The sequence below is a fragment of the Rattus norvegicus genome, chromosome 5 (genome assembly GCF_036323735.1).
Source record: "Rattus norvegicus strain BN/NHsdMcwi chromosome 5, GRCr8, whole genome shotgun sequence".
In the NCBI taxonomy this organism is placed as follows: domain Eukaryota; kingdom Metazoa; phylum Chordata; class Mammalia; order Rodentia; family Muridae; genus Rattus; species Rattus norvegicus.
The window spans coordinates 117,342,568-117,365,364 of record NC_086023.1 but is presented as its reverse complement, the minus strand read 5'-3'; the positions used below and the strand labels follow the sequence as shown (position 1 = coordinate 117,365,364).

At 41.1% G+C, this 22,797-nt stretch overlaps 1 protein-coding gene and 2 long non-coding RNA genes across 6 annotated transcripts in view; 1 reads left to right on the top strand and 2 right to left on the bottom strand.

The window, feature by feature from the left end:
• Nfia (nuclear factor I/A) overlaps positions 1-6,359 on the bottom strand; it is a 538,386-nt gene extending 532,027 nt beyond the window's left edge. For 2 of the 3 annotated variants that reach the window (XM_063287181.1, XM_063287183.1), the window contains exon 1: positions 5,940-6,251. In XM_063287181.1, the coding sequence (XP_063143251.1) occupies positions 5,940-6,035 (96 nt within the window). In that variant the 5' untranslated portion in view covers positions 6,036-6,251. Of the gene's footprint in view, positions 1-5,939 lie in introns of all 3 variants that reach the window. The other variant, XM_063287182.1, reaches the window with a different exon arrangement.
• On the bottom strand, positions 1,036-5,931 carry LOC120103115 (uncharacterized). The gene is made up of 2 exons (XR_005505187.2): positions 4,594-5,931; positions 1,036-1,950 (listed from the first exon to the last, which is right to left on the bottom strand). It is a non-coding gene; the product is annotated as an uncharacterized LOC120103115 (long non-coding RNA).
• LOC102553524 (uncharacterized) lies at positions 3,073-19,209 on the top strand. 2 transcript variants are annotated; one of them, XR_010066549.1, is made up of 4 exons: positions 3,073-3,416; positions 7,350-7,510; positions 10,722-12,276; positions 18,478-19,209. It is a non-coding gene; the product is annotated as an uncharacterized LOC102553524 (long non-coding RNA). The 2 variants fall into 2 exon arrangements; XR_010066548.1 differs by having other exon boundaries at positions 10,302-12,276.
• Positions 19,210-22,797: the final 3,588 nt, after the last annotated feature.

Sequence of the window (22,797 nt, the reverse complement as noted above, 5' to 3'; positions counted from 1 at the left end):
ACCAGTTAACCAATCACCTGCTCTTGTCACACCATACTTTCCTGTGCACTTCATCCTCTACTGTTCTGTAGTACAAGAGGGGTAAAACTTACATAGCCACCAAGAACTCTCTAAAATCAAACTAGTCAATTCTTATTCAGGGCAAGGCAGTGGGTTGAATGAGGTCAAAAGAGGGTCTTTTAAGTCTGGCTTCTAGAACGCAGCCCCGCAAATATACACGGCACAGTAAAAATCTGCAAGATCAGTTTACTTGTGTTGTGTCATTAATTTTGGGTGATTGGATGACATAAGACAAACCTTTATACTCTTGTCCCAATCTACCGTTTCATTCCCTGACTTGCATCTATCTCATAATATACGCCTTCTGCAGCACGCAGACTTGCTGTCACAAGAAGAAAGAATCCATTCTTCTCTGGAGGCAAGGGGATCCCAAAGTGGCCTCGGGAATCCTGTTAGATTGACTCGTTCACTTGTTTTGAGTTACTTCTCTATTTGATATAAGTGCTGGCAACTCTGAGTCGAACTCTGAGAGAGGAACAGCATAGGGGCTACCAGCGTCTAGTTCTAACTTCCAAATTAGCGTCCCTTGCCCTTTCCTTCATAGCCTTCCATTCTTTACTTGACTTCACAGAACTGCCCTGGTATGTCAGTCTTTATGCGAACTTTCGTGCCTCTATTATAAGCCTCCCTTTGGTTCACTTAAAAGTGTCCACTCACAACTCCCAGCTGCAGATTCTTTCCTCGCCATACTCACAAGTGCACACAGACATTTGCACACTTGTGGGTGTGCATGGGCCATCACACATCCTCCGTGTATGTATGCAAGCACCCAGAAAGAACAATGAATTGTAAAAACTGTCCCGTTGAGTTCGCAATCTAGAGTGAGTTACTGAGTGCTGATAAGTAAAGGAAGTGTAACCAGACAGCTTAATCCTCCAATTTCCTGTCTTCTAATCAGCCCCTGATTCTCTTGGTTTTAAATTAGAAACACTCCTGACAATATTCAGGACAGGTGAAGGAAACTCAACTAGAAAATAAGGAAGGACAAAGCATTTATTTCACTGTCTAAAGTTCACAGGAGAAACATGACCGTAACAACAGGAAATCAAGATTTTTTAGAACGATAGCAGAAGAGTAGAGGCTAGCTTAAGCAGCCAATCACATTTCCGAATGAAGCACATTTGGATCCTAATTAGATTTAAGGAGAAAAAAAGGACCTAGTCTAATGTATTTGCTTCTCTCTAAGAACAGTGAATTGCATTTGAAAAGCAGTTGCACAGGGCTGACCTCAGAGAAAACGATAAGGATACATTCTTAATGTATGTGGAAGAAAAAAGCCCAACCCTCCCTCATTTGGAGTTTTCTTAGAATCTATTACTGAGAGAAAAGGAATGTTTGGAGGGCATAGAAACATCTGAGATTGGTGGATATTCTTAGACATGATATGGTTACGTATATTTACAAGGGTGGCTGATACTTAAAGCTGATCATTTGATAATTAGCTCAGATCAAGCCACTTGCTGTATAAATATATTTTAAAAGAGCATGTAAATGCATCCAATTCAAGGTCTATAAATAGGTTTGCCATGGACTTTCCTAAAAATAGCCCAGGTACTGAGACTGTCTTGTGCTTTATTATTACCCGGTTCTGTTCGTTTTGAATCTTTTCATTTATTGCAATTATTTTCATTTATTTGGCAATTTCTAAGTTATTTCAGTCATTATGTTGAAAGGGCTGGTGCCAATTCCTAGGAAAATCTTCATTAGGCATTATCTTCGAGGGTGTGCAGAAAACGGGCATTTGGAGAAGTTGTTCAGTTGACAATTAGCATTCAAAAGTTGAAATGGGAAATTCGGCTCACGACATGAATTCAGGCAAACACAGGCAAGGGGTTTCCACGAACACGAAGCTGCCAGCCATTGTGGAAGTAGACTTGCACATGATGGCTTCTAATTGGTAAACAGAATAAAGCAGTATTTTGCAGAAACATGTTTTTGCATGCATATTTAGAAAACATATTCATACCGCAAGGCATACCAGATCCTTCTTGTCCAAGCATGTTCCTGTTATACCAAGTTTGAGTTGTAAACAATTAGATTAAACAACAATTATTGATAGAAAACTAATGTGTTAATTTCTCAAAAGAAAAATTTGTCAAAAAATAAATCGTCAGGAACTTGGCCTGGATAATAGCAGAATCACCCAGGACTTTTTTTGTTTGTTTGTTTCATTTTTAGTCATCATAAATCTTAAATCTGAACGATAGAAAAAAGACAAGTGTATTTTGAAATTCACAAACAAATTTTCCCATAACCAACCCTTGTCGCTAAATTAGTGTGACCAGAAGAAGAATTATTCTGCCTTCGTTTTGAAGCTGTCTGGGGAGAATGGAGGTGTTTTAATGGATGAGAGTCCCTTCTGGAGCATACATTCGCATTTGAGGCATTTCAGATTCATTTGGAGTGAAGAAAAATTTTGAAGTACTCTCTTTAGTTTTCTGTCGGAAAGTTTCAACTAGAGATGTCACAACACAGCGAGATGAAGTTGACACTCAATATCTATTTCTTGATTTACATGATTAAAGCATTAGAGAAGTGGCTCAGATATCAAAAGATTTCTCATAAGTGGCCGTGCCAAAGGTAATTACTGTTAGAATGTGCATGCTCGAACCCAGTTGCCTGTCAACCTCTGAGTTGTTTACAACTTGGTGGCTTTGAGTAAAAGTTTTCATTAGATGCTGGGGTGTCCCGTGTAGTTTTCTTTGCACCATTTTCATGTAGAAATTACATTTCTAATTTCTTATATCCAATACCCTTTGGGAAAGTGTTAACTTCTAACCTGGAGGGGGGATGGCTAGCGATGTCCCACCTCAGTACTTTTCATCATGAAGAAACTGTTTTTTAAGTGGAAGTAAAGACAAGGCTAAAACTCACACCCAAAAGAAGTGATGGCTGCTTCATGCAAATGATTTCCAGTTAGTTATTAGAAAGGGCACAGAACTCCACTGTAAGCTAGGGCAGTTATGGGGGGGAAGGGAGGAAAAGGAAGGGGAGAGGGGTCGTTATCCTAAATCTTTTATTGACCGGTTTCTTTGATCCTAGTGTGTCTTTATTATTTAGAAAAAAAATTAAAAAGTGACCCAGAGCTCCACCCATTTGCACCTAAATCCTGGAATAGGTGATGACCCCTCACAGCCTGGCTCAGCACATGCCCCAAACTAAAACAAACAAACTCATTTGCCATACAAATTGTTTACGATTCATTAAAAAGCAAAATCGCATAACCCAGAGCTGGCAGCTGAGGGAGTCTCCATGGGCGGAGGGGGCATTCACTGAGTTGCCTTTGTATGCTGGGAGGACCAAGCCGGAGGTTCCCACTATGAGCCGGGAGTCTGAGCAACCAGATGACACAGGAGGTAATTTTAAAGCTTTATTTGTCTTTAATGTGAACTTCAGATCTTCAACTGTCTTTTGCGAGAGGAGCCATGCAAACAAGGAGTTACCTGTTTTGTTTTGTTTTGTTTTGTTTTGTTTTGTTTTTCCCATTTTGGAAAAATTGTTCGGGTTAGTAAGGTGGCAATCTTGAGGGAGGAGTAAGGGCTATTCAGGGAACGAGAACTAAAAAAATATAAAAGGTAAAAAAATTATATTCTTTTCAGTAGTTGTTTCACCCTTCAGCAAAGGTTTTCCTTAGCTTTCCACCCCCAAATGGGAAGTTTACATCAGAATTATTTGTAACTGGTAGGTCTAAAATTCTATGGTGTACAATTGCCCTTGAGGGAACTAAAATTTTGATTTCTTCCCTACGGTATTTTCTACAACTTCTCTAAAGAGCCTGTAGATTTCTCACCCCCTTTCAAAGCAAACATCAAGAGGCACTGAAGTCCCGAGGAACTTCTTTTCAGTGTGCAGCCTAAATAGCAGCGTGCGGGCTTTCTGTATTGTTTATCTTTAGTCAAATGCATTGCTAAGTGTTCCCACCACTTTTATACATTATATCCCCTGTGGTAAAACATCTGTAAAATAATTTTAGATGAAGAGCAACTTCCAAGTAAACTTTACAGGAAAGAAATTACAGTTCCCCAAATAAGGGAGAGAGAGAGAGAGAGAGAGAGAGAGAGAGAGAGAGAGAGAGGCACTTGGTGATACTTGCAAGAAATAAGAAAAGATGACACAATTTACCATTAACAGTCTATAAAATCTAGGATCTCCTGAAGTCCAGTAAGGAAAAGGAGTGTTTTTCCCGAGAGCATGGCATCAGGACAGCTTTTTTTTTTTCTTTTTCTTTTTCAAGCTTACAACTTAGCGTAGAAAATAATTGCCAATCTAATCAGTAAATTCATTTGTAGTGCTTAACAAGCTGTGTGAATCGAAGCAATATGACCGTCTCATACAAGCAAACCTTGTTCTTGCTGGCAGAAAGTCTAATGGGAAAATAAATGCCTTGAATACAGGTTCAGGGTCGTAACAGATAGAGAATTGCAAGTCTCATTACCCGAAAGCGCTCTGTGATATTGCTCGGCAGCCACTGGTAAAGTTTCTGACGTCTACGTTAAGAAATTACGAGAGAAAAATATACAAGTACACACATACCCACAACTACTTTTACTCAAGTCCTTGGGATGGACATACTGAATCCCAGGCAGCAGACGAATAGAATCCTGCAGTAGTTCACTTTTAATAGTCTCAGTCTTCCGAATTCCTACGTCTTGCCAAAATGACAGCACCGTTTGTCCGGGAAGGGAGAGTACTTTTTCTGTAGATCGTACAGTGCCACCATGCCCTGTTTTGTAATTCCATTCGCCAGGCTCCCCCTTCAACATCACACACACTCTCCTTTTCTTAAACTGATATCTATGTGAAATGAGCTGAAGTTCACGGTCCAGTTAGGAACGGATAATACATTCATTGTCCTGGCAGCAAACTTTTCTTTTCACTCCCTGGAAGAATTCACGCTTGCTGTAAGAATAATAATTACAGAAAACTAGGAATGCAGTGCTAACGAATTAATCCTTAACGGACACCACCCTAACGAGGACAGCAATGATTCTGGGACTCTCTTCCTCACAGGACGAGCGTTTCCTGTGACAATGAGCTATTGTACATCCTCCCACTTCACTCCAGCTCTTATAGATCCCAGAAGTCAAAGGTTGTCTGGCCTGGTTGACCATGACATGTGAGTTAACTCATTCTGCAGCTACAAGTTAGGAGTTCCTTAAACTTTCTTGTACCCAGGGTAATGGAAAGAAAGGGTGTGTGGGTCTGTTCCACTCAAAGTTGGTGGTTCTAAGAAACGGAAGGTCTGCTCCGACATAAACAGACATGGAAAAGTTAGATGTGAGAGCCATGGTCCCCTGAGGAAGAAGAGGAATGGAGCCTTAGAGTACTCTCACAGGTGACTTGAGGCATTCCAATGACTGGGGCATGAAAGGATTCTCACAGGCAGGATTTGCTTTTCACCAGTGCTTGTTATGCACCCCTAGAAAAATTTCACAGCCAAGGAGAACCATGCACCCCACAGTTCTCCAAAATCAAAAGTGAAGAGGGTGTGAGGCTAGACACAGGACACAAAACCCAAGGGGCAGGACAAACAGCTTTTTTTTTTTAATCTGCAGCCATCCATAGCTAAAATACAGAATTCCACCTTAAAACTTTTGACAGTCTTAAAAATATTTTTAATATATATATAAAACCAAACAAACACCAAATACCGTCCCATGGAAAACAAGGGCAAGCATTCCTGGGAACTCCAGTTGCAGAGTGGCAGAGAGAGGGAGGGTGGCAGGAGGAAGCAGTGTGAGGCAGCCTCACTGAAGAGTGTAAAAAATCAAATGTGAGTTTGATGAATGTGAGGTCTGGGACATTTTGTCAAAGAGGGAGGGAAAGTAGAAAAGGGGGGGGGGAGGAAAAAAAAAAGGCAGTCCCGGCTGCCAACTCACCATCCACCAAGTTCTGGCCGAGATGTCGTAGCAAAGCTGCCATTTGATGGAGCCGTCGGAAGCTTTCCCTGCCATTACGCTGTCAGCAAGCTTCATCTGATGCTAACTCACGGGAGATAAGACACCTAATTGAGAAAACATTTGCAGTGGCATGTGGGGCAACATGTAGTCCGGTCCATACCATATGGAATCATGGGTAAAAAAAAATCTCCTTGACAATGAACCAATCTCTCCCAGACCCAGTGGCAAGGTGAAGTGGAGATGAGGAGTCTGCTGCTAGAACTGTCTTCCCTTCTCTCTCTTTAAAACAAGAGCCCACTGCTACACATCAAAGGGAGGTGGTTAAAATTAGGGCTTCATCACTCAGATGATTTTGGTCTGCAAGGTTTTTCCTTTCCTTCCAACAACACCCCCCCACCCCCCGCTTTTTTTTTTTTTTAAGGAGAATAAAGAGATTTAATAGGACAAAGGCAGGTAGTGGACTGCGGAGGGAGATCGCCACAGGCTATTAGCCTAAAATTTCTGCCTGACAGATGGGACTGCTTAAAGACTATCATGCAACGTTTGGGGTGTTTTCCCTCCCCCAACTCAGACTCTGAGTCTGATTCAGTATCTGTTTTTCACAGCCGCTCTCCTCAAGATCGTGAGCTGTGCATTTTAGAAAGTGTTTGTTGGTTAGGTTTTGCTGTGTTACACATCTCCCTTAGAAGCAAAGCAAAGAGTCTAAAAACTAAATCTGGGAATAACCGAACAGGTTTTCCAAGGAGAAAAAAAAAATTCCAGGGGAAAAATATTTCTCTTTCTATACCTTGTTTGTGGTTTTGGTTATTGATGGTCGTTTTTTAAAATTTTTTTAATTAATTCATTAGTTAATTTGGTTATGAAAGAACCTAAATACAGGATGCCAGCCTCGGAGTCCCTTGCTTTCTGGTTCAGTTGGCACTGTGTTTCGTTGTGTTTTCATGGGAGTAAATTACTACATTGCTGGTGCAGCATGTGTTCTAGCCAACACTAGGCTATATCGCTATATTTTTTTTGATGCTGTTAAAATGAATTCTGGACATCTCCAATCTTTATAAATAAAGTAAGCAGTCATTATCAATTCATTTTTGCACAATTCAGGTTAAATTTGATATAAGAGTCTCCTCAATCAGGAAAATTTAACTCTTATTCCCATCATACTGTAACCTAGCCATCTCGTTTGTAGGGATTTTAAGTTAAGCAATATTTTTTTGGCCTGAAAAAAAACCCACCATAATAACAGGGACCTATCTATAAGAAACACTAGAAAAATAAATATTTTAAGTGGGAAAAACTCTAGACAGCTAATGAATTCAAGCCACTTAGTGAAGACTGATGGGGAACAGGAAGTGACCAGAGTCTCTTGTGTTTGGTCACTTGTGTTTGTAGCTGTCATTCCTGTGAGCTGAGCTGGCCTGGGACTGGAGCTAACACCTGTGTGAGAGCAACACTGAAAACTCTTCCTGAGTTTTGTTTGGAAGATGAGCAACCGTGCGGTTCCCAAGTTCCCACTGGTGATATTCTACATTTCTGTACCGAGAGGCCTTCAAGTGGGTACCTCAGGGCCTGGGAGAAATGATTTACTCTTTCTCACAGGGACCAACTATGATCGTTGAAGAGTTGTGGTTTTACCAGTGTAACTAGCTAATGAATTTTTCCCAGGCATATTTTCAACCTAATTATGCTTTGGTAACTTTGGTTCAGGTCGTTAAGTTGCAAAGATGTTAACTTTGGTGCCTTTTTGCTTTTCATTTATGGGCCACTCCTTAATAGTAATAGGAGTTGTTGTCATTGTCACCGTCATCATTTAATAATTCAGCGTTGCAGTAATACAGCAGTTAGCTCTTTTTTGACCAAAATAATTTCAGTAAAGTAATTATTAATCCTTTCAAGCCAGAGGCGTTTTCTCATTTCAAGCATGGCTCCCAGGCTGTATTTAGGGGTGAACATACAATAAATCGGGCATTTCCTCCTCTTCTTCACCCCCCATTGTAATCTTCCAATAACACGGGGCTAGGAGGATTACTCTCGATCTCTGGGGGGTTCTCTGTGTTTGTTTGCCCTTAGTCTCAGATCTAAGGAGCCTGTGATAGCCCAGTAAGTGTCCCCTGAGGGACACATGCTCTTTCAGAAACACACCCCAACTTTCCCGACCAGATCCCCCGCAGCCTTGTGCAATTGCAGTGTTATGAAAATGGCCATCTGGAGAAAGACAAGGCAAGAATTTGTAAATTCTATGTATCACGTAAAATAGCAACTTGACCCTGCCCCCCCCCCCCCGCAAAGGAATAGGAAAAGGAAGCAGAGCTCTGTCTTTGAATCCAACTGTCGTTCTACCCATTCTGCTCCTCATGCCCCTTGTCCCACTGAATCCTATCCAGCTTCCTCTCCTGCAGGAGGGTGCACAGACACACGCACTTGTTAGGCTGCAGCATTTTTCTGTCTAAGTGTGTCTGTCAGAAACCTCTGAAGTTGGAGACATGTGTCCTCTGAAGCACAGCATTTCCAGGATTCCGATTGTCCTAGGCTTGCCCATTATTTATGAATGAATGGGGCACCACCTAAACTGGCATCCAGATTTCATTTTGTGAATGATGGAAAACCCGAGAGGACTTTGTGGTAGATAACACAGTAATCTTGAACAAAGAAATGTTAGATATTTTTGGATAACAGTTTTAAATCTAGAACAATTAGATACATTTAACATTATCATTGTCCACTAAAAGCCTGCTGGAAGCTGTCCTTCCTCAGATAGCAGTCTTTTCACGGTGTGGCCCGTTGTTAATAGCCTTAAAACAAGATTAAATAAAACATGTTAAATATTGCAATTATTGTGGGAAATAAAATTATTTGGTGAGCATAATGGGGAACAATTCAAGCATTTAACATGATCCAGGAAATGCTACCCCAAACAATTGCACTGCCTTATGCATTTTTCCCTCTTTGATTGCTGACAGATGCCTTTTTGGAAACAAACATCTAAATGGTTTGCCTTCAGTCAGGGGGAAAAAAATAGCAGAAAGCGGCTACATGGTTTGAATTTAGCTCTTGTCATTTGAACACTTCTCCATGCATGTGAGTGAGTGGCTCAGAGGCGAAGGCAGCAGCGTTTCCCATTGGGAAACAAGCCGGGGAGTCTGGGCTTTTTCTTTTCTTTCCTTGACACTGTCTTATAAGAAGTGGAATCCCCTTGCTGTGTAACCAGGAGACAGAGTAAGGCCCAGGTGATAAGGAGAGGCACCCGGAAGGAAATGAACCACCAGAGGAAGTCTTAGACCAAGTGCCCCTGGCCTCCTAAATGTGCTCTGGCCATCACAAAGTGTCCAACTGAAATCCTTTGTGTTATAGAAAACCAACCAACCAACCAAGAATCCCAGAGCACAGGACTTGTAGCTGGGTCCTTCTTCCAGTGCACTGGGGTACAGCCCTTCAAGGCTGCCGTCAACAGGTGTACAACACTGATGGGAAGTTCTGGTTCTGTGCTACTACAGGGCAGTGTGTAAGGGGGTGGTAATGCTTTTCGGAGGCTTGCGTAGCAGAATGGTTGAGAGTATTGTTTCTGAAGTCTCATAGCCTGCTCTGAGGGTTACTGACTTTGTGTCCTCTCCTAGTTTAATTAACCTCTCTGATATTTTGTGGCCTATACCAATTAGGAAAACAAAGAACATAACTTTTGTAGGCATGTCTCTGTATGTGTAGGTATGTGTATATATGTAGTTATGTGCAAAAATGTTCCTCCACTGCATACTTCCTACTCATGACAAGTACTGTGCTGTCATCACTGCTCTGTTTCTTTCATGCTGCTCCTGTCTTGAGAAATAGTCTGCTTTCCCATCCTATGGTCCTGGACTGTGAGGCTGAGCCTCAGTCCAATACAGCTCTGATACTAATACCTACTCTTAAAGTCATGTATTTCAACCTGTCTTCCCATCTTCAAGTTGAGATTCACACAGCAGGATTGTGTCTTTCTTTCTTACAAGGGCTTTGGGAATGGTAGGAGGTCCTCCCGGTGGTTAGGTCAATGTGTTAAGAAGACAGGGAGGTCTGCCCACCTGGAGAGCCAGTTGCAGCCTCATGGTTCTTCAGATTCCTCTGTATATTTTGTTCATGTTGTTTCCCCTCTTAGTACATGGTCTGGGTCAGAGTCCCATTCTGCAGGGATCTGCAGCTCTTTGACTCCCCGGCCTGTTTTATCTCTACCATCCTTCTGTGTCTACTTCAGATAGACTGGCTGTATTACCACCTGTCTTTGATGAACATATGCCTTTTATCCATTCATCCATCCATTAAATAGCATTTCTGTAGTGCCAGCAATTAAACGCATTTCCCTCTCCTTTTAAGCTTTGTTTCCAGGACCCTTGGAAATGTGAAACTCGACAAGAGCACGTGACTTGAACGCAGTATGTAATAACAGCTAACGTTTATCCAGTGTTTCCTCTCAGCCAGGCGATGTTCCAAGAGCCTTAAGTATTTTTTTTCCAGGTAGGTTCCGATGAGGTAGACTTGTTATTAACCCTACTTTATGATCAGAAACAGATGCTGGGCAGCAAAGTGTCCTATTTAGGGTTCTTGAATTGGAAATAGAATGAGGATAAAGCGCTGAGGTTGAATTTGGTTCTTTTTACCCCTGGTATTACCTCTGAGGTCACTTACAAGGTTTAGCACCTGCTCTATGCCAGGCGTCTCCTAAAATGCTTTTAGGTGACACATCTAAAATGTATGTAACAGTCCTAGAAGGTTGATATTATTTTCATTTATCAGATTTGAGTCGAAGAGGTAAGAGTCTTACCAAAAGATTCACGTTAACCAAGATCAAAGACCATTCTGGTGTGTTGCAGAACATCTGTGATCCTAGGAGGTGCAGGCGAGAGACTTGCACATGAAAGGCTAATCTAAACTACAAACAGAATTTTGCCTTAAAAATAAAAGAATAAGAAAGATTCAACCTACATCTGCTTGACTAAAAACCATGCCACCCAATGTCTTTCCTAGTCCAAGAAAGTAGATATATTGTATTTCTTTTTGTAGATTTAGACATTGGGCTTTCAAAACCCCTCTAGCTTGAATCACTACAATCTCAGAAATCCTGAGATTATAAAGGTGCCGCGTTGCTGAGGCTGCAGAGTTCAGTGGAGGGCAAATGGGCATCTAACATTAAAAAAGAAAAGAGACGAGTTCTGTATTGAAGAGAGATTATGTTCTATTAATACCTAGGTCTTTCCTCTAACTTTAGTCAGGTGGAAAAATCCCCCCAAAGAGCTCAGCACACTGCACTACCTCGCTGAGTTCAAGTGACTGTGGTCTCAGTCACAGGGTTTGACATAGGTGAGGCGGAAGAGTCACCATAGAAATGTCAGGAGGTCAGTTCTTCTACAGCCAGACAAAACACCCAGCCCCTGGGGTGGGGGTGGGAGGTAGGCTTTCTTCTCTCTCTCTCTCTCTCTCTCTTTCTTTCTTTCTTTCTTTCTTTCTTTCTTTCTTTCTTTCTTTCTTTCTTCCTTTCTTTCTCTCTCCCTCTATCTCTTTCTCTCTCTTTCTTTCTTTCTTTCTTTCTTTCTCTCTCTCTCTCTTTCTTTCTTTCTTTCTATCTATCTCTTTCTCTCTCTTTCTTTCTTCCTTCCTTCCTTCCTTTCTTTCTTTCTTTCTTTCTTTCTTTCTTATTTCTTTCTTTTCTTCCTTCCTCCTTTCCTCCCTCCCTCCCTCCCTCCTACCCTACCTCTCTCCTTCCTTCCTTTTGACAAAGGTGGCAAAGCTATCTGCACAGGTACATGTCATTTCTAGGTATAAGTGTCCGGACTTTAGTAAACTGGTATCGCAGGCCACCTTGCAGAGTGGCGGAAGAAAATTCACAAAACAGGAAGAGCAGTATTGAAGAAAATAAGGGGTCCAGACAATCCCATTCCTCTTGAATGATCTACTCTAGGTTTAGTCATATTTTTGCCTGTGTGTTTTGCATGCAAACATGTAGATTTTGTCCTTGAAAGAAATATTCTGTATCTTTAATACAGAAAGTAAGCTTTCTTTTTTCAGTAGGAACTTACCCACCATGTCCTGCAAAGAATGTATTTCCCCCTTCGTAGCAGCTCTTGCACCTCTTGCACCTCGTTTCCATTTAGAAGTTCCTTGACTTTTAATCTCTCTGCATTTTTCTGTTAGCCAGCTGCCACCCAAGATTGGGCTAAACCCTCGGCCCTTTGTTAAAATGAGAAGAAAAAAAAAGGAAAGAAAGAAAGAAAAAAAAAGAGAACACATGCAACGCAAGCTTCTAATAAGTATATTCACAACTTCGATGCAAGGCGCTTAAGAAAACTAAAAGGTTAATATATTCTAACTAGATGTTAGGTATAGAATGTCATATCTGTCAAATTTCATTATAACTTGCTGCTCATTGGAAAAGATTTGATTTCTTTTGCCACGTCCTACTATGTTCAAGTCACAGACTGCCAGCAGCAGCCCACTGAAGACCACAGGCTGCCAGTGAGCGGGCTCGAGTGGGAAAGCAGCCGCAAGGACCATCTGTTTCCGATTTCTAGCTGAGCCAAGATGTGCAGTGAAGTGCATTCCGTTCACCAGGCCAGCTTCTCCCCTGCTCCAGTTATTAGTGTTACAAGTGAGATGATCTTTTCCAAACAGCGGGGGAGCCATAATCTTTATGGAACAGGATTTAAACACACACACACACACACACACACACACACACACACACACACACACACACACAGAATATATACACATGCACACCACCAGTTAGACATCTTTTGTTAGAGTTGTGAGAAAGGCTGCTTATAAATTTAATTATAGCTTTCATGAGGTTTATAAAGCCTGCTTTATTAAAGCGGAGGTACCATGGGAAGCAGCAGTACATATATTGGTCCCACTGAGTCCCACTGAATGATCAAATATCCTTCGGATGGTTTTTGTGGATATGCTAAGAAGAAGGCATTTAAGCCATCTTTCCAAAGCATACCGAGTTTAGGGGTAATTGGTGGGACCCTAGCTTACCAGGACAGGTGAGTGATTTTGCAAAAAGGAAATACTGAATTCAGTGTGCAATTTAGGAGAGAAGAGCCATTTTTCTTGTATTTGGTTTCCTCTGAAAGTTGAGCATTTTAAGAGAAGTTTGGAGGCGAGGTAAGAAGGCTGATAGTATGATAGCAGAATAGAAAATGCTGCTCGGCGAAGTTGAGAGCTTAAGTAATTAATGTCATAAATGTGTGTTTAAGAACAAGTGATCGACACCCTGCCAGGTGCTCAGGATTCCAAAGGGAAGGATGGTAGCTTGCCCTCCAGGTGCACACCAGCTCTCACTGAGGATGCAGGCCCAGGAGCTGGCATGTACCTCGCAGTTGGGTAAAACCAGGGAAGGTAGCCTTGACTCTTGTACGTACGTACATACATACATACATACATACATACATACATGTGACTCCGTGTTGTCACATGTTCTTCATAGTGGTTTCACCTGTAAAATAGGGACGGTGTTGGCCAACTTATAGGGAGTGAGGAGTAACTGAACCTACACAGAAGAACAAGAACACTGGGTACACACTTACTAGGCACCTGGTTTCTGTTTCCTTTATTTATTCTGGGAATCTTAGAGCCCCTTATGTATCTCCTTTGTGAATGAGAGGCTGTTATGTGACGTCTTTGGGTGTGGATGGTCTTACAGTATGCACCCCATTCAGATAACTCCCCAGGAACAGGGTAGCCAATATCTGACAGCTGAACCCTCCTTCTCAGGGAGAGAAGAGTTGTTTGTGCTTACTGACTAGACTGGAGGCTCTTCCCTGAGGCAGGCTCTTCCCTGGGACAGGCTCTGGGTTACACCACAGAACCAGACCTGCAGGGTCATGTGCATTCATAAATGACCAGGACCCTAAAGAATGCTTTGGTTCCTGGTCAATGAATTTTATAAAAATGATTTAAAAAAAATCAGAGATCACATAAATCCATTTAAAGTAAGAAGCTGTGACTAGACAAGATAGAACTTCCTACTTTGCCTGTTAGGGGAATAAGGCCCAGCAATGATGTCCATTTGACTCATGGATCAAGTCATTGGTAAGGCTGGAGCTTCAGTCCAGGCAGCAAACAGAGTGGGTGTTTGGAAGCACTTGTGTATGTTTACTGTGGTAGCTGTAGGATTAACACCTGCAGGGAGGTAAAGGAAAGGGGACTGGGCAAGTGGGGATTTTAGAAGGGGGAACAAAAATACTCATAGGAGGAAATACAGAGACAAGGTGTGGAGGAGAGACTGAAGGAAAGGCCATCCAGAGACTGCTTCACCTGGGGTATCCATCCCATATTACAGCCCCCAAACCCAGACAATATTGGGGATGCCAAGAAATGCATGCTGATAGGAGCCTGATATAGCTGTCTCCTGAGAGACGGATGCTTGCAGCCAACCACTGAGCTGAGAACGGGGTCCTCAGTGGAGGAGTTAGAGAAAGGACTGAAGTTGCTGAAGGGGTTTGCAACCCATAGGAAGAACAACAATACCAACCAACCAGACCTCCCCAGAGCTCCCAGGAACTAAACCACTATCCTTAGAGCACACAGCCACATATGTAGCAGAGGATGGCCTTGTCAGGCATCATTGGGAAGAGAGGCCCTTGGTCCTGTGAAGGCTTGATGTCCCAGTGTAGGGGACTGTCAGGGTAGGGAGGTGGGATGGAATGGGTGTGTGGGTGTGTGTGGAAGCAACCACATAGAAGTAGGGGGATGGGATAGCGGGTTTCTGGAGGGGAAATTGGGAAAGGGGATGACATTTGAAATGTAAGTAAAAAATATTCAAGAAAAGAAAATAAATTAGTTTGTTATAATAAAGACCAACCGATCTTGCAGAGAACCTGGAAGCTGTGCTGTCCTTGCAGAATTATCCCAAAGTGAAGCAAAGTGGGGAGGGATATTGAGATATTGTATTTGTTGAGAGCTTTTTTTTTCTAGGGCAGGGCTTTTCAACCTGTGGGTCATAAGCCTTTTAGTAATCCTCTGTCTCCACAAATGTTTACACTATGATTCATAACAGTATTAAAATTACAGTTATAAAGTAGCAACAGAAATAATTTTATGGCTGGGGGTCACCACAACGTGAGGAACTGTATTAAAGGGCACAGCATTAGGAAGGTTGAGAACCACTGCTCTAGAAGGAAAAACTTCCAGGCTAGACAACAAGCAAAGAATCAGAGAGGGAGGGTCTGGAAGGAAGCTGTCATCTGGGGGCGTGCCTGGATGGTATGGACCTCCCAGTCCTGGAGATGTCTTCTGGCTTATTCCTGCAACAGAGGACCCTACTCGCTCATTTCCCAAGTGTCAAAAGGAGGCATCCACACTCACTTTTAATATAACCAATCCAGATGAGGTCTCTTTCACAAACCACAGGGGGCAGAAAAAGGTGGTCAGGGCAGGGAGAATGTTGTTGGGCATTTCTTAGCTTTCTAGTTGTCCAAAACAGGTGCCTTTTGAAGTTAATATAAAAATATCTGTTTCTGGATGGCTAGTGAGCCCATAGAATTTGCCTAATTTCTGCCATTCTAGATAGTACTGGGATTACAGGCGGAAGCCACTTCTCTGGGTTTTGATGTGGGTCCTGGGGATCTGAACTCAGGTCTTCATGCTTGTGCAAAAGTTAATTTGCTCATTGAGTCAAGTCATCTTCCTAGCTACTGAGTTTTTGACATAGGACTATGTTCTCAAATGATTATATTAAGAGCAAATATGTTATAGACTACAGTGGTCTTAATTTAGTAACTATGTGAGTGTGTGTGTATACATACATACATATATATATATATATTCAAATGATAGGGAAAGAATATAACAGAATACTTACTAGTTGTCAGCCTCTAGACCTCAGAGGAATAATGATAAATACTTTTATCTTTATTTCTAGAATTTTAAAGCATCATGTAATTGCATTTAAATAAAGTATGAAAGTGATTTGACAGGATGTGTGAAAATGCTTAGAAATCTTTGACTCCATATTTTCTCCTTGGGTGCATCATTAAAAAGGTGGTCTCACTACTGTATATGCACATCCTTTTGAACATTATTAAAAGTGGTGAAAAATTAGAAAAAAAACCATTCCATGCAGTACAACCACACCAAAGCATATTGTGAAGCCATGAAAGAAAATGTTGTTTACAAATGGAAAATGCTTATGCTGTAACAGTGTGAAAAAAGCAGGATGCAAAATTGAACACACAGAATGAACACAGTTCAGCAAAAACCCAGCAATCTATTCATTAAAAGACAGAAAGCATTCACATGTTAATGGTTGTGTACATAACTGATGGAATTATAATTTCTTTCCTCTTCTGCTCTTATGCAATTTCCAAAGTTCTTTTAATGAAAGGCTGCTGTTTCTCTAACAGAAACAAATAGACATTAGAAATGACTAAAACTGGAAATGTGAGCTGACTGATGATGAGTCTTAAGCTTCCTTCCATAACCCGTCATCACCTGGTCCCCTTGTCTCCATTGCCTTGATGCTTAGCTGGATATCTTCTGAGTTAGGCACAGAGGGCTGAGTGAGAACGTGAAGAGACAGGGCCATATTACAACTCTCTTGGGTACTCCAGCATGAGGACATATTCATCCCCAGACCCAGGCTTATCAGTGAAGTGATCTGTGACTAGACAAGACGTTGGGGATCTGGAGCTTAACGAGTACTGTCTGTCATCTGGAAACCTCCTAGACATCTCAACTCAACATAAACAGTTTTTGATTTCCATATTGGTTTTATAGGAATCTGATAAATGAAGAGTGATCTCAGTGTTTCGGAGCCCACTGGGTTAGGTGATCAGGACCCAGCCTCTTACCTAGGAGTTATGAGCCCATATGGAATTATGTAACTTAGTGTGTGTTTGGGGGAGGTCACAATAGCTGGCCAACAGTGAAAGGGTTTCCAAGTCTTTGGTTGTGAGCCTAGCCTTAACTGCTGAGCCTTCTCTCCAGCCTCAGTGGAAGGTTTCTGAGTATGCAACAACCAAAAGCAAATTCAAAGATAGGTGTGGAGTGAATTCGAGGTGTTCTTGGTAGTGCTCGCCTGTGCTGCATCACGTGACTTCACCACAGCCTTGGTTCTGAGAGCACAGGCAGACTTTGCCCTGCTGCTTGCTGTCATGCTGTGCCAAGCTTAGGAGTGCAGTCTGAAACACCTGGATCAGATTTGAGACCAGTGGGTATTATAAATTACAGTGTTTGTGCTGTTCATACAAAATTTTCTGCTTTTCTAGAGACAATGATTTAATTTGGGGGCAAAAAAAAAGACATCTAGCGCTCAGCATTCAACATCAAATTAGTGTATCCTTGTGTTCCGTTGCTTTAGCTTATTTAATTTTAGAAATTGCTGTTTGAGTTGATAAGTTGAATTTCTTTAAAAGTATCATTCAATGGCTCCATTAGCTACCTCTGCTAGGTAAATAGATGGACCTAGAAAAGATTATACTAAGCAAGGTAACCCAGACCCAGAAAGACACGTGCTGTGTACTCTTTCTTATGTGCAGTTCCTAGCTCAAATCTTCAGATGTGAGTATATAACATGGAGTACTACAGAAACCAGGAAATTATAAAGGGGCCATAGCAGGTCAGGGAGACTTGAGAGAGGACTAGCAGGATGTAGGTAATACGAAGCAGGAAACAGAAAAATGTCGAGGGTTGTTTGGGGAGCATGAAGACGTCAATACAGAAGGAGGAAGATGAGGAAGAGGAGGAGAAGAGTGAAGAGGAGAAGGAGGAGGGAGAGATAAAAACCTTAAGGATTTTATTATTTTACCTAAACACACACACACACACACACACACACACACACACACACACACACACACACACCCTGCACACACACCCCACATGGGCATGCATGTATGTGTACACACCTTAGAGGAAGTTAGTTACTCTACTTGGGCTGACAGTGCTTCCCCACAAGAAACATAGACTAACAAAACCTCAGGACCAAGAATGGGGCTTCCCCATTTGAATGACTGATCAGGCTAATCCAGGAGACTCTCAAAACAATAGAATCTATTGTTGTTGTCCTTGGCTGCCTCTCAGAGGCAACTAAGCCCCTATTGCTGTACCCCTATACTGCACAGTTACTGCACAAAAGTGTTTGGTCTGGATCTGATCCAAAAGCCTCTTTCCTAATTTCCAGGTTACCAGAAAATACTATGCAAGATGCCAAGATAGGGGGACAATTAATAGTCCTACCCAGTAGTGACACCTTCCAATCATGGCAATGACCAGTGTGGTAAGATAGCCATAAAGGTATAAGTGGCAGTCACATGTGGTGGTAACCAATGACTGTCTACGTGCACTTAAGCCTGTTCAACAGAAGGGATACCATGCATGTTTCTAGAAACTAGCCCACCTTCAGTGGCTAGTGAGGTCATAGATCTTAGAAGAGACTCTACTCCCACCGCTTTATCAGACTCGTCTAATTTCTGACTGTAATCTAAATCTTATCCTTAGCCCCACAGATGAGCGCAACTATCACCCCTTATCAGAATGTTTGTCTTTGCAGAAAACGGAGACCATCGCAGGAATCCACAGCTGGACACGATGCAGGCATCGACAGATCTCGGGCAGCTCTACCCCAGTGGCTTCCTCTGCATCACATTTACAGCTCTGCAAAAATCACAGAAGAGGGGATAGGAAGACTGTAAGAGCGAAACACAAGGAGTTTGGCTGTGAAACAGTCTTTCCTAGAAATGTCTGCATAAACGAAATCTGAACAGTGGCAATCTCAGCAGTATATTGACGTGGAAGAGAAAACCAAACCTCACAGGATCACATCCGTGGATAAGACAACTGATGACTGCTGGGAATGAGAGAGTTATCCTCTATCAGGGATGAGCTCTCTGATCAGCTATCCAATACAAACAGTATCCCTGAAACTGTACCTACACAAACTACAGAACGGACCCAGCAGGTTGTATTTATAGATTTGTGCAAAAAAACCCATGTAGCAATAATAATGTCACAAGAAGAGGCTATCAGTCTGAACGTTGTGGCAACTTGGGAGTAGTTAGAGGGATGAAACAGAGGGGGGAGTGTTATAATTATGTTTTAATTAAAATATATAAAAATGTAAAGGAAAACCCTCAATGAATTTTGTTTTATGAGTAGGGCAGAATTTTTCATAATTTCTGAAATGGATGTAAACATACTCCTGCACTTTATACTATGTATTTATGAAGAACGGTGTTCTCAGAATTGATGTATAAAAATAAATATTGAACCATTTCGACAAACATTCAAGATGTTCTGTGTCCTGTAATATCAAACAATCAGTCAGGATTCAGGTCCTTATGTGAACATTAACAAGCATGCGCATGTTATTAGTAAGTTTTTAATACACGGTAAAATGATATGTATAGCAGACAATTGCCTTAAGTGGTTTTGTAATATGGAGTCAGTGAATATATACCTATTTTCTAGACCTTTACCTCAATAGTCGTGCAAAACTTTTCAGGTGTAAAGTGGGTGGGGCTGTGAAGTTTAGGAAGCCTTGCTCTTGACTATCTATATGGACATAATTAGTATTTGGGGGTATAGGTGCTATTTATTCCTCATCTAGCAGGTTTTAAGCTTGTTTTGAATCATGTATGGATTAGCATAAACTTAGTGTTACATTTTTAAGCTCACAGTATTCTTACACGGTCATGTTGAATAATGTAAGCTTAGGTCCTCGTATTTCATTCTCACTAGTCTCAAGGTATTTTCCATTTTTTTTTCATTTATTCTCTGGCCCATTGACTACACAAGAGTAAATTATTTGATTTTCGCATTTAACGATTTCTCTGAATTTTTTTACTTTCATTTACTTATGATTGGAAGTGATGTGTGATGTGACTTAAACCTTATTTAATTCGTTAAGACCGTTTTGTGCCCTAACATTCTATTTATACTATGGGATGTCCTGTTACACGTGGGAATAGGAGTTCTGAAGTAACAGGGTACTATGTTCTTTATATGTGGGTTTAGTCCATCTGTTCTTAGTTTTTCCAAACTTACTGTGTGCTGACCCATTTCTGTCTGAATGGTCTGTCTGTTGTTAAGAGTGGGGTATTATGTCCTCCTATTGTTATTGTGTTATTGTGTATTTCCCCCATTCTATAAAGGTTTGCTTCATACATTTGGAGTACAAATTCTGCTGAATTCACTGTTTTTATTATTATATATATCATTGTTTGTTGTCATGACATTTTTACATTTAAAGTATATTTTTCTGGTATCTGTGGCGCAACCTTTGTTCTCTTTTCATTATTGTTTGTAAGAAGCATCATTTATATTTTGCTTCTAGCCTATGCATGTATTTAAATCTAAAGAGTAGATTTAAAGTGTCTTGTAGACAGCAAATGGTTGGATCTTGTTTTTCTTTTTTTTTCTTTTTCCAAAGTCCATTCAGATGTTCTGTTTCTATGATCAGGGACTTTAATTGATATATTCAAAAACATTTATTATAGAGAAGAATTTAGGACTACCTTTTCAGCAGTTGCTTTCTGTCTGTCTTACAGTTTTTGAGGCCTTTCTTTTTCACCACTGTGTTTTGCCATCTTACTTTGCAGTGGATAGTTTGAATCTTCTTGTTTTTCTCTGTGCATAATCTACAGGTGTTGTCTTTGTGTTTAACACAGGGTTTGTGTAGCATGACTTATTTTTATCACGCTGACTTCAAGCTGACTGCAGCTTATTTACAAAAGTCAATGTGAATTTTATGTTTTGTTTTATTCCTGCATTATTTTGGGAATGGGCAGACCTTGTGTGTAATCAGTAACTGTCCTGACACTGGGCCACAGCCTCAGCCCTACATGTTGTCATTAATGTCACAGGTTATATTTTTTAAGGCTGTATTTTTCATTTATGTGTAGCACCATAGATGAAATTATTTCACATTGCCATTACAGTGTTTCACTAGTTTATGCGTTTACTTGACTGTGCATTTTCCTTTGCCATTGAGCTTTCTATCTTCATATGCTTTTCTGAGACTTTTTATCATATTTTAAATTAAATTACAATCACCTTTACCATTTCTGATTCATAAATGCAGTGGTGATAAACTCCCTCAGCTCATGTTTATCTGGGAAGGTATTTCTGGAGAGACTATAGCTATGTGTAGTATTCTCGATTGACATTATTTTTCTTTAGCCCTTGAACAGATCATTGTGCTTCCCTCTGCCTGGCAAGGCTGCAATGAGAAATCCTTTGGTATTCTTACCAAGCCTTCCTTGTAGGTGACAAGTCACTTTTATTTCTCTGCCTACAAAACCCTCTATCTTTGATTTTTGACACTATGATTATAATTTTTCAGTATATGCTTCTGTGGATTGATTACAGCTAGTGTCCTTTGGACAATTAGATGTCCATTTTTCCCCACAGGCTTGGGCACTACGTATTCACACAATTTTTAATATCTATCTGTTAGTGTTCTCTCTCTCTATTTCTCTCTCTCTCTCTCTCTCTCTCTCTCTCTCTCTCTCTCCTATCTTTATTTATTGTTTTTAGCACCAGGAACTGAACCAAGAGCCCAGCAAAGTCTCTAGCAAGCACACATCCATTCCTTTCCTAACCACTCTACTTTGTGATGCCCTATAATTTCTGTAGGATTTCTTTCCTTTTTTGTGTTCACTTTTATTATGCTTCTGATTGGATAATGCCAATGTCTTTGTGACTGCTAATTCCGTCTTGTGAATGAAGTTACTACCATTGTGATCTTTCAATTTTGTTGTGTTATTTAGTCTTAAAAATCACTGCTTGGTTATCTAAAAACAAATAAACAAATAAATGAATAAATAAATAATAAATACATAAACAAATACATCCATAAATAAGAGAGTTGATACTGCTAATTCTCTTCATTATGTTCTTGTGAGTTGATTGCATGTCTATAACATGGCTATTTTGAATTCTTAATTTGGTACTTCACTTAACTCCATTATCTGAAGTTAGGCTTTGGAGATTTATTTTATTCCTGTGGTTGGGCCATGTTTTCTCATGTTCATTGTGTGTGTGTGTGTGTGTGTGTGTGTGTGTGTGTGTGTGTGTGTGCCTTGTACCTTTGTATTTGGACTTGTACATTTGAAGAACACCTGCCTCTATATCTTTCTACTTCAGCTCCCTACATGGAAAGAGTTCCACGATCATTTGAGGTGAAGATTCCAGAACCCCTTCAAGTTCTTCTAGGGATACATTTTTCTATGCTTTTATGAGTACGCCCGGCAGAGTTTTGCTGGTTTAGTCGTCAGTTTGTAATCTCTTCCTCCCTCTAGTGTCTACCTATAGTATTACAAGTTCCAAAGTGCTAAACTATGTGCCTTTCCTTGTGGCCTCAGGGACCATCAGGAACCTGTGTTGGGTAAGCCAGAAATCAGTCTCTTTGAAGCTCCCTGAAGAGCTGGGATTTTTTCTGACACATGTTCGTTCCATTCATCCCTTCCACTCCCAAAGCCACAAGCTGGGCTCTCACTCCCTAGGTGGCAGGCTGTGCCAGTTTCTGTTTGTGGCATTACAAGCTCTCTGGCACTGACTGGAGCTGTCGAGCTCACTTTTGTTCTCTGCAGCCCCTAGGCATGAACACTGTGAAGTATGTGAGAAAGAAATTAGTTCCTCGAGAGAAAAGTCTTTGAATGTAAATTCCACTTTTCTCTTTACCTCCCAAGGAAGAAGCTGATAATTGGACATTTGCACTCAGAGTTGTGGGCGCTTAGCTCTGGAAAAGGCGATTCTTGAAATGGAAGAGTTTCTTTTGCTACATCTTCTCTCTCTACCACCACTTGTATCTCTCCCTCCCTCCCCCTCCCTTCCCTCCCTCCTAGCTTCCTTCTTTCTTTCTAGATTGACC